Below are 11954 nucleotides of genomic sequence, written 5' to 3' on the forward strand. Positions count from 1 at the left end.
TAAAGTTATTTTTATATATATTAAGAGCTAATTAATGAATTTATATGTGTTTTTATTAGAAAAAAATATATATGTGCCCTTTAGTTATTAAGTAATATGGGCTTAATAAATTAAAGATGATAAAATATCCAGGTTAGTCTCTGTATTTATTAAAAAATTTAATTTAGTATTTTTTAATTTTTTATTTAAATTAATTCAAAAATTTTAATTTAAGTTTAATGAGCTAAATTTTTTTATTTAATTAAAAAATTAATAAGTCTAATTTCTTAATTTTTGAACTAAATTTTTTAATTTTTAAATTTAAATGAAAAAATTAATAGGCTCAAATTCTTAATTTTCTTTATTTTTACACTAAACTGAACTTAAATCGAAACTTTTAAATTAACTTAAATAAAAATTAAAAATAATAAAATTTAATTTTCTCAATAAATATATACATAGTATAATTAAGTTTTAAGTGGATTAAAAATATATATGTATAACGATTTAAGTAATGTTGTCAATTTGAGATTTTTAAAATGAAAATGATTTTATTATATAAAATAAATTAAATACAAATCTCATCTTCCTCAAGAAAAATATAAATCCCATCTTAATAAATCAAACATTTTTAATATTAAAAAAAAAACATAATATGTGCAAATAAACATGAATTTTTGTAAGAAAAAAAAAATGATGAGGACAGGCCTCCATGGATTGATATCCTTGAAACTTGAAAACTCAAAGAAAGCCCACCATTCAATTGAAGCGTCTTACGTCAACGTTCCATCGGTGGGCCGATAGCCACACATTTAATAATAATCTTTCCCTGACGTCGCTGGCCTTGTAGTCACAAGGCCCACGAGCGAAGACATATGGGTAATTATTTTCTAAATCTCATGCTATTATCCCATATATAAATTAAACTAGATGGAGTTTATATTTATTTTTTGGCTTTTGGATCTATGAATTTCAGACAATAATTTGCTATGATGCTTTATTTTTTATTTTTTAAAATAATATAATTTAAATTATAAAATTATTTAATAATGAAAACTATAATATTATAACATTTGTGTGTGCATTTTTTGAAATTAATTTTTTTTAAAAATTATATTTATTATTATAAAAATTTTGTCATAAGTAGACAAAAACAAGGTATGTATAATTAGGCTGCAGGCAACAAGACGGCTGTGCGTCACAACACGGTTGGGTTGGCAGCGCATGCATGAACCAAAAAAGAAGGCTCGTGGGGAGGTGGTCCATGTATTTTTGTTGTCGTCCAGGGCTAAAACCTTGTGCTTATGTTGAGAGCGTGAAATTCCCAAAATAGGCTAGGCGAGGGTTTCGCCAATGAAATGGAACAATGCGTCACATGTGCACTTTAGCAAATAGTGGACCAATGGGGGTGGACATGATCTGGACGAAATAATGAGCTGGAAAATTCCATTTGTACATAATATTAATTGCAGGAAGTGGAAATTTGGGGGAATGTATAAATGGGACCTTTACTCCTCCATTTGGGAATAATGGGACTCAGCTTTTGTCATTTTGTGGCGTAATAAAAGGAGAAAATATAACATATCAACATCAATATATGGTAAATTTACACTGATTTAGTCCCAGTATGAACATCAAGCATTGACAGTATGTTGTTCCAATTAGAGAGCCTAATTTGATCTCATAGGGAAATATGGAATTTGATCAAATTATCTTCTGCTCTATTCCACATACGTCCTTATCGTAAACGCTATTTTTCTTTATTTTACTTTTTAATAATTTAATTTTAAACTAATTTATAACTTATTCGATAATAATTTTTAAAATAATATTTAATACTTTAATATTTATAAAAAAAATTAAATTATATTTGAATTAAAATTAATAAAATTTTATTATTTTTTTATATTTAATAATTAATTTAATAATTATTTTTATTAAATATTTTTATATAAATAATTATCAATGATAATTAAAATATAATAATTAATAAAAAAATATATAAATTGAGTCTTCACTCGTTTAAACCTTTTTTTCAAAGATAATGACAGACGTATGCAATTGAAATTTAATTTGGATTTGGTAACGGTGATTTTGGAAATTTTTTAATTAAGATGTCAATATTTGCAAGTTTTGAAATGGCTATATCTAATTTACAAAAAAAATCTCAACAAATAGGCAAATGACACGAGAGAGTGGGGGAGCAGCAGCCAACGCCCGACGTAAATAGCGACGTCATCTGCTGTCAGCTTGCCCACGAAAATTATGTTATTTAAATTTAAATTTAAATTTAAATTTAATTAATATTTTAATATATAAATTTATCTAAATTTTAAATAAAATTTATCATAAATTATCTAAATTTTAAATAAAATTTATCATAAATTACCTAAATTTATTTTAAATTCTTTTTTTTTAATTTATTTTAAATTCAATTATTACTATTTAAACAATATTTAAAAAAAATTTATAATTTTATAAATATTTAAATTCAATTTATATATTTAATTAATTATATAAATAATAAATTACAATACATAAACAAATATTTAAAAATACCAATACGTGGGAACCTTTTGCCAGGACACGTCAGTACTTCAAACGTAGGATGGCTGGGTATATCAGTCAAACAATAACATCTAAATCCAGCAGAAATTATTTATTTATTTATTTATTTTTATTTCTCTTCTTCTTTCTTTTGGTTTATTGCTGCCTGCGTTTTTTTTTTTCAAATTTTAATTTTTTTGGGTTTTCTTGGTTGTTTTCTCACTCTCACCGGTTTATCTCCACTGGCCATAATCTCTTCTCAAAGCTTATCTCATCTTCCCGGTGGATTCTTGGATGTTCTCTTTCAGAATTCCGTTTCTTGAGCTACTACTCTTAGAGTCTTCGTCTTTACTCTTTCACTGTTTAGTTCTTGCGAGCCTTTTTTCGTTGCAGCAGCTGGGGATCCCAAAAACCCATCAATTATCATCAGCACAAGTACTGGCCATACAACGCTTTCTTGCCCAAACAGCGTGATACCCTTTTGGATTCAATCAAAATGCAGGCCCTTTTCTTGGGCTATTGAGTCATCCTTTCTTTGTTCTGCGAGACATTGCCCCTTCCTATCCCGATCTTGCCACAGCGATCATGACTCATTTCAAGATTCTTGGGTTTCTTGGGCTATTCATCCAGTCTTTGTGAATCATTGCGGCGTGTTCTGTAGCGGTGCATGGTTTTAAGAACCTTTCCGCAGTAGAAATCTTCGCCATTGGTGGTGTCTTCGTTCTTCGGCGAGATTCTCTGTGGATTTTCAACTGAAAATCTCATCTGGGTTCAGGTACTTAGTCTTTGCTTTACTGATATCTGGAAATGAGTCTACGTTGCTTTTTGCACGCGATGGTTTAATTTGGAATGAGTATTAATCGCTCTATTGACCGTTCCAAGCACGAGATTCAACTGTTTTTTACTTGTTCTTAATTCGACAATTATTTCTATAAATTTTGGTGTTAAGGAGAAATGCTGGGAAGATTCCCAAATTGTTGAGTTTCATTTCGGTCTATGAAAGCTTCTTTTACAAGAAATTCCAAAAGAGAACCCGAAAGAAAATAAAGGATTGCAACGGTTGGAACCTTCAAAGCTGCTTTATACTCTTTACTCGCGAATCTATTTTCTTTATACAGTACCCGTTGTTTCATTTGATGGAGATAAAGAAATAGACTTGTCATCCATGAAATATAGATTGGTAGTCTAAGAACATGTGTTTTTGAAGTTTCCTTGGGAGAATTTACTGCATTATCTCTCAGAATTTCTGTTTTATATACTTGGATTTGAAGCACTGTTGATTAGAAGATTTCTGGTGTTGACTTCCTTTGTGTTTTACTGTGGGGGTTCATAAGGTTAATCTGGTGGCATTGTGCTGAATAGTTTTCAAAGCATCCATGGGGCTTCTTCGAAGTCTCGTGATGATGCTTCTTCGATTATGGTTCCTCTGGTTGCCGGTTCACGGAGCTCAACGGCCTAACTCTTCTCATGAACTTGATGCTCTTCTCCAAGACTATGCTTACAAGGCATTAGCTCCTCCCAAGACTGGCTTGCCTTATGATGGGGCTGTTCCCTCAGAATTGAATGGGATAAAGATTGCAGCATTGAGGCTTAGGAGTGGCAGCTTAAGGAGGAAAGGTGTTGACATGTACAAAGAGTTTGTGATCCCCCCTGGAGTTATTGAGCAGCCTTATGTGGAGAGGCTTGTTTTGGTCTACCAAAATTTGGGAAATTGGTCTCGGAGGTATTATCCACTGTCTGGTTACACTTACCTTGCTCCAGTTCTGGGTCTTCTTGCTTATGATGCCTCAAATTTAACTGCTACTAATTTACCGGTATTGGACATTAAGGCATCCGAAAAACCTATAACCATGAAATTCTCAGATGTGAAATCAGCTCCAGATGGGTCTATTGCTAAGTGTGTGTGGTTTGATTTACAAGGTAACCGAAATTTTAGCAATGTGGCATCTGGCAATGAATGTTTTACAATTCAACAGGGGCATTTTTCTATAGTTGTTGAGTATACTGCCCCTTCCCCAGCACCATCTGGTGAAGCTCCAGCACCATCTGGCCAAGCTCCAAATGTTCCAGGGCCAAGTGAGCATGGAAAGAATAATTCTAAAGTGTGGATTATTGTTGGTTCTGTGCTGGGTGGAATATTGCTGTTGGTGCTTTTATCATTTCTAGTGCTGTGGGTGCATAAATTGAAGGAAAGGAAGAAAATGCAACAGATGGAGAGGGCTGCAGATGTGGGAGAAGCCCTGCAAATGACATTAGTTGGGGAAATGAAAGCACCAATAGCAATGGTGACTCGAACTCAACCGACCATTGAGAGTGAATATGTTCCCTAACTCCCACCATTTGTACAAGCTTCCTTTGCCTTTCCGCAGCAATTCTTATTCAAGTTCAATTCCGGTATTCAGAAATTCTTCTACTTGCACCTATTTTTGGTGGTGTCTCCTGCTCACTGCTTTGGTCTTTAGTAGGCTCTTGGTTGTAGTGTCGGTAATATAGGATTTTTGTGTAAATCTGTTATCACTTGCAAACCGTTCATAGATTTATGATTCATTATGGTGTGCATTTAGCCAAAAGTGATTCTATATGTGATGAATTTAGTTTTCCCATAGACAAGCAATAAAACTGTGGTGCATTCACTTCTAGATTGTTTCTATTTTCTGTCCAATTATTTGAAGTGCAAAATATAACTTTGGTATCTTAGTTTTGGAAGTGGGAAAGAAGTACAGGTTAAACTACTTCAAGCAGAGGCTACAGCTTCAATCATTCCTTGTAAATTATTTTTTTTCAGCTGAAGTTATGTATCGCCAAACTTACCCTTATTATCTATAATTATGACAATGTTGAAAGATGAATTCTTTTGATTTTGATGAACTAATTCTTTTGGTTTTCCCTCAGGTTAGAAGATGTATTTAGCAAGAATTTTTCAAGAACTGAAGTTTCATTATGAGCATATAAATACTAGTGGCTCTCTTCCAGACTTTGGCATCATTTTACCGAGTCTGTAAATGCAATTGTCATCTATATATAGCCGAAAGCAAATAGAGATAAGAGTAGAATGAGAGAGGCACTAAAGTACAGGTCATTACAGCTGGAATTGTTGTCAAACACAAAAATGGGTAGAGACCAAGCTGGCAGGGGGCATTGCCGGAAATCAGAAAATGTGGTTGAAAGCTTCAGTCCCCTAATGCTTGTTGCTTCTATTGGATAGCATGAAAAGGACATGCTAGACTAATTTCTCCTTTTAGTTAAACTATACTGCATAATGCATGTCTTCCTATCATATTATGATTGATGGTATTGTAGGACAGTATACAGATTGAAAGCAGAGAAAGAAAAGAAATTTGGTCCAAACCTTAGGAGGGGGGAAGAGAGAAGAAAAGAAATTTGGTCCAAACCTTAGGCGGGGGAAAGAGGAGGGGAGTAAAGTCGGTCCCTTTCTGCTCTTATGACTTTGAAGTTTTCAGCTTTAATTAAGTCTTTCCTTTCAGACAGCAAATGGCAAAGGAATCCCTCCTCTCCAAAGGCTAAGCTGCTGCTCTCATGACACGTTGTTTTATCATTATCTTTGTTTTATTTTTGTTGAGGTGCTGCCTGTGCTTTTCTTTGTCCACCAAACTTAAATTATAAAGAAAAGAAGAAAAGCTCTTTTTACTATTGTTTTTTTCTCTGTTGTGTGACCTAACTAACATGCCAAAAGCAAGTGACCTTGATGAAATTTGTTTAGGATTTGTTCATTTAAATATAATGATCTAGTACTCTGAATATATGTGATCCTCTTGTAGGTTATTATATGGGCTGAAGGCATAATTCTTTTTCATAATTTTTATCAAAAAAATTGGTAGCATCCTCTTGTAGATTATTATATTCTCCCAATTCTCTTGATTAGAATTAGAATAATTAGAATTATAAATTAGAATTATTATATTCTCCCAATTCTCCCAATCATAGTTAAAAAATAATTAGAATTATAAATTTACATGTTAAATTATTATAGAGCATAAAATTACGCACAAATCAAGTTCTTTCTCCTAAACTCCTCGCTTCTCTCTCTTTGATTAATTCCAAATCCATAATTTTGCCCAGAAGCTATGCATTTTTAATGTGGAGTAACAGGTTGTAGTAGAAGATATCTCACCCAAGGATACTCCAATAGTCCACTTTATTTTTGAAGAATCTTCACAGATAGAGAAAAGACATCACTAAAAATGGGAAGAAGCTTTATTTCTAGAAAACGTTATTATATAATAATATAAAAAAAAAACGTTAAAACTATGTGATGGCATGAAAACCTAAGTGATGGTATCACCAAAATTTTTCCCCATGGTTTTTCTACAAGTTTTGAAATTCATTTTACTGTTTGGTATGATAACTTAAAATGCTGCATTTAATTAAATTTCATATAATTCATGTTTGGTATGATTCTAGAATTGAAATTCACTTATTCTTATTTTCTAAATTATTCTTAAGAATAAAATTAAAAAATTATAATTTTCTATAAAATTCAAAAAAAATTATACTTAAAAATTTATAACAAATAACAAATATATAAACTAACAATATAGTAATAAATAACTTATTTCACATGTCTCATTATATAAGAGATTTCAAATTTCATCAATTGTAATAGAAATTGATTTTCGTTATAACTAATTTCTAAAATTAAATTCATAGAATAGATTTTTTTTAAAACCAAATATACAAAACAATTCCATTTTGCCTTTTGAAATCAAACCAAACAAACTCTCGGGTGTAAAATATGCATTCAGCCTTATTATAAATAAAAACAAGATGTGGGTTAACGGTATGATTAATTATTCATGGATAGGAGATGGAGAGGTGTGCCTACGTCTAAAAAGATGGAGAGGAGATGACCGCAAAGGCTTTCAACTCGCCATTTTACCTTTGTCCATGTCTAATATGTCATAGCTTAGTACCATCACGTTTGGAGAATTCATGCCAAGAAAAGTTCACACAAAGTGACTTCAACCACTTTGAAAAAAAAAAAAAAAAGTGACTTCAACCACACCACTAATTTCCCCACTTGTTCCGTTACTTTATTGTCATTATATGATATTACACCCTGCGAAAGCTTGTAGGGAAAAATAGAGGCAGAGAATGGGTTATTACCTTCGCTGTCAAGTGACATTAAATATCTTGTCAGCATCAACTTCAAAATCACCTTAATTGGCATGGCAAACCTCCCTGTTCTCCCTATTTTTACTTTTAAAGTCGAGCCCTCGGACGATAAAAAAAAATAATAATAATGAAAGCAACAACATACACTATAAAATAGTGATTTTTATTGATGCAACTTGGCTGAAAGCTAACCGCAGCATTTACTGTGAGACGCTCATTGTTAGGAACAGCAGCCGAAGAGTGGTTAGGAATGGTCAGTAATTATGAACCATGGCCGAGAAAAACAGTGTCCAAACAGTATAAAGTCAAGGTCCAGAAAGATTAAAGATCACTGTAAATTTGAGGACGTTTAATACGGGTACCAAAACGCCGGAACATGCTGTAAATCACATATATAATCAAAAGATCAGTCTTTGATAATCATGCACCATTAAGAAATCAATCTAAAGCATATAAATGGATAGGCGTGATTTCCACCTCCCTTGATTGTTTCCTCTACCAACTTGGGGTATCCAGCAAAACTACCAAATTAACTGTTCAACTATTTCAGCTCATCTTGTGATTACGAGTTTAAGACTAACAAGTCATTCCATTTGAGTCAACCCTCACCAATTCTAGATAACTAGCAAACATAAGCAGAATGTTACAAGGGCCATCAAAATCGAAAAAAAGCTCCACCATAACCAACTTCACAGGTATAGTTAAATTCCATCAGAGCAGAAATCCACAATCTGTCTTCGAAATTCAGGAGTTCATGAAAATTCACAAACAAAACAAAACATAAAGGGCATCAAAGTAATGTTGCTAATCAGACTTCTTAGCACAGCTGCATTATAGAATGAGCACTTTATTCCTTCTTCAGAAATTGTTGACAAAGCTTAGTGCATGATATCCCATAATATTGTATGTTATTCAATAAAAATTCAACGCACAACCCAACACCACACCAACCCCCCCCCCCCTCCCCCCCCGGGGGGCGCATTCAGTTGGTTCAATTCAAAACCGAATCGAAATAACCAAATAAGTAAAGTGCCAAATAAATGGAACCAAACTGAAGTGGGAGACTTAATCAAACCAAACCAAAAATTTTTGGTTCGGTCATTTGGTTTGGCACCTGCCTAACAAAGAGTAGATTTCAGGAAAATAAGCAGGCTAGCATCATTGGGCAAAATTGGACACTTAAAACAAAAGCAACATGCAGCTCCATAGGTAAAAGATCCCAATAGCTGTTATGAAAACAACAACCAGCAATACTAATTATGTATTCAAATCAAATACATATTTCATAATAATAGATCAATAGTTCAAAACATAACATTCTTCCTTTCTCTTAAAAGTATGATTCTAATTATGTAATTCCCTTATACCCGTTAAAACTGCAGATGCATATTTTTGTAATGGAGACAAAATTATGATTATAACAAAAAAAATTACTTGAAGGCAAGGAGACACATGAGATCGACTCATGGAGAGAGGACACAAAGGAATTGATATTGAGGGATATTGAGACTGTAAGATCAAGGTATGGACGTGCAGTGAGATATTGAGATGAGAGATGAGATGAGTTGATGACAGTGAGTGAGCCAGAGAGAAGTAACCAAAAGCAAACACTGCATTTGTTGCCAAACTCAGATCAAGATGCAGATACATAGAGAGAAGCAACGAGAGTGAGTAAGGAGTGGAAGAAGTTGAAAACAAAAGAAGTCGAAGACGAGAGTTAAAGAACAAAAGAGACATGGATTTGCAAGGAAAAATCAAATGGGAATCTGGACTGAAAGTGAATTAGGGATTACAGTACAAGGACCCTTTCCAATAACAACAAAACAGTACGCACTAAACTTAAAACGACAGGCCTGTGTTATGGGTTAAATAAATTGATCGGTTCGATACTTCAATTAGTTCGTTATTTTGGCTGAACTAACTGAACCGAACTGAAAACCATTTTTTTCAAATTCAAACTGAAACCGAACTGATTAGACCAAATAACCAAACTGAGAAACTGAACCGGTTCAGTTCACATACTCAATTTAATCAAATAGTACTCTGCCCTAAAGGAAAAGGGGAAGCATAATGAAATGAAGACACAAGTGACTGGGGAAGCACATCACTTAGGGCCTTAGATTGTTAGGCCTAACTCCAGTTTTTGGTACAAGGAAGGTTCAGGAAACAAGAGGGAAAATTAAGGAAAATAGGAGAAGAAGAATGAATCTTCAAGAATTGTGAGGGAGATGTCAGTGAAAGAGTAATCAACACATTTCTATAAAAATGATCATTACAATATATCAGAACTCTGATAATTCAAGCTAGCTAAATTGAAAAAGAATATATATATATATATATATATATATATATATATATATATATATATATATATATATATATATATATTAACAGCTCAACCAATTGACTTCCAACTGACTGACTAACAGTCTTGTTATCCACCTGCTAGATGACATAGTTTAGTATCCTCCAATCATCCTTGTCCTCATGTGTTACAAAACAGGCTCACATGGCAATATCTGGTTCTATCCATGAACAAAAGCCAGATTAACAGCATATAATTTGATTTCCTAATAACATTAGAAGGAGCACAAATGAACAAGTTAATATCGCCATGCCGCAAAATATCTAACAAATGCTCCTTCACAGTTCCAAATGATCAATATCTTTTTGCATTCATTCAGGTAACAGGAAGGCCACACCTAATGCAAATATTAGATGGCAAATTCCTTCTAATGATTCTTACATGGCCTTTATTCAGTATTTCCTCATCTTTTTGGAATGCCTTCATCTTAACCAGCTCACATCATTTTAAAACCATCATCATTGTAGCCCACAAACACATAAACCCTTTTTTAATGAATTTTCTACGCCAATACATTTGGTTCTTCATCATGACTATCCTCAATAAAAATATCAGTAGCAACACAGCTTATTCCATTTACACCACACAGTTCCACTTCAATGGGCATTGAATAAATTGACATTCAATTGAAGAACAAACAAAGGAAATTTATACCAACAGCTCAAATCTGACTTTCACCCATGTAACTTAGATGCCTTCCTTCCAATGAACTTTTATCTCCAAAACTCTTGAAGTACCTCATAATGATTTTCCTTCCAGTTACAAGGATATTTGGACACTTTCAAATCCTAGAACACAATTTATAAATGTTTAATGCTATACCAACTACATTAATTGATCAAGAGTAGACGATTATATGATATTACAATTGCGCATCATGAAGCCAAGCAGTTCTAATGCAAAATCCAAGGAATCAATTTCAGCCTTTGCTCCAGTCCATATAACCAGAAACCCAACATTGACACATATATACATCTCAGAAAACCAACCTTATTAAAACTTAAACTAGTTAACACTTTAAGTCCTCATTACTAGTATAAAATATTCATTCTGGAACAAAATGAATTTGTGCACATTTAATACAGTTCAATTGAAGTCCTCTTTAACAATACATGCAATCAATCTCAACCTTTCATCTTTCACCCAACATTCAAAACAATGCTTTTGGCAGCAATCACTGTAAATGAAGTTGACTTGGACAATCAACATTCGATTTTATTACCATATAGTTTGTGCATCTAAGTTATGGGTTTCATAGAAGGTCAACCAAACACTGTAGACAAAAGCATTTAATCAATTACAACCTTATCAGCAAGCAACAAAGCGAAAAACCTAGGCAGCAACAGTAATACAAAATACCAACAAAAGGTGAATGTCCACCATATGCCTTATAATGGAAGGATAAAGTACCAGAGAGAAAAACCCTAATTTGGAGAAGGGGTGGATTGATTCTCCATAAGTTTCTTGTCCCTTCTCTCCATTGCAACGTCCCACATATCGTTACAGACGTGCTTCGGCTGTTAAAAATCGCAAAAAACTTGTGAGCTATGGAACGCTTAAGAAAGGAAAATTATACGATTAGATCTACCAGATGAAGAAGAACAAAAGAAGGGAATAAAAGGTATACCCGACCATGAGCGGCTTTGTGGATGTAATACTGCGCATTACCCATCACACAGAGCATTCCTGCTATGATTCCGAGTGGTAGAGCTGCTTCTAACCATCTCCACGACATTTTGCTTCTTCTCTGCGAAGAATTCGATGGATCTCCTCTCCACCGTCATCTTTTTTTCACCACGCGGTGGGGAGTAATCCAACCAGCCGAGCTGAGGCTTGATTCCTCAACTCGAGCCGAGCTCGAGGTCAGTCTGTGTCTAAGTGGAGCTCAATATCAATATACTCGTAACTTGATTCATTCACGATGGTTCAT

The 11954-nt window shown here is 33.4% G+C and overlaps 2 protein-coding genes across 2 annotated transcripts; one reads left to right on the plus strand and one right to left on the minus strand.

Moving 5' to 3' along the window:
- Positions 1–2652: 2652 nt before the first annotated feature.
- Positions 2653–5165, plus strand: LOC110661517 (uncharacterized). The gene is made up of 2 exons (XM_021820171.2): positions 2653–3301; positions 3861–5165. The coding sequence occupies exon 2, from the start codon at positions 3903–3905 to the stop codon at positions 4854–4856; it is 954 nt and encodes a 317-aa protein (XP_021675863.2). The 5' UTR covers positions 2653–3301; positions 3861–3902; the 3' UTR covers positions 4857–5165.
- Positions 5166–11204: 6039 nt separating this feature from the next.
- LOC110661518 (NADH dehydrogenase [ubiquinone] 1 alpha subcomplex subunit 1) lies at positions 11205–11954 on the minus strand. Its single transcript, XM_021820172.2, is given in 3 exon segments — positions 11205–11541; positions 11652–11763; positions 11765–11954. Coding segments are annotated over 3 exon segments (249 nt in total). The 5' UTR covers positions 11809–11954; the 3' UTR covers positions 11205–11448.

Source organism: Hevea brasiliensis, chromosome 3, assembly GCF_030052815.1.
Source record: "Hevea brasiliensis isolate MT/VB/25A 57/8 chromosome 3, ASM3005281v1, whole genome shotgun sequence".
Classification (NCBI taxonomy): Eukaryota; Viridiplantae; Streptophyta; class Magnoliopsida; order Malpighiales; family Euphorbiaceae; genus Hevea; species Hevea brasiliensis.

Bases quoted from the DNA above. Each gene is read 5' to 3' on its own strand.
- LOC110661517 (XM_021820171.2), top strand. From the start codon at position 3,903: ATGGGGCTTCTTCGAAGTCTCGTGATGATGCTTCTTCGATTATGGTTC.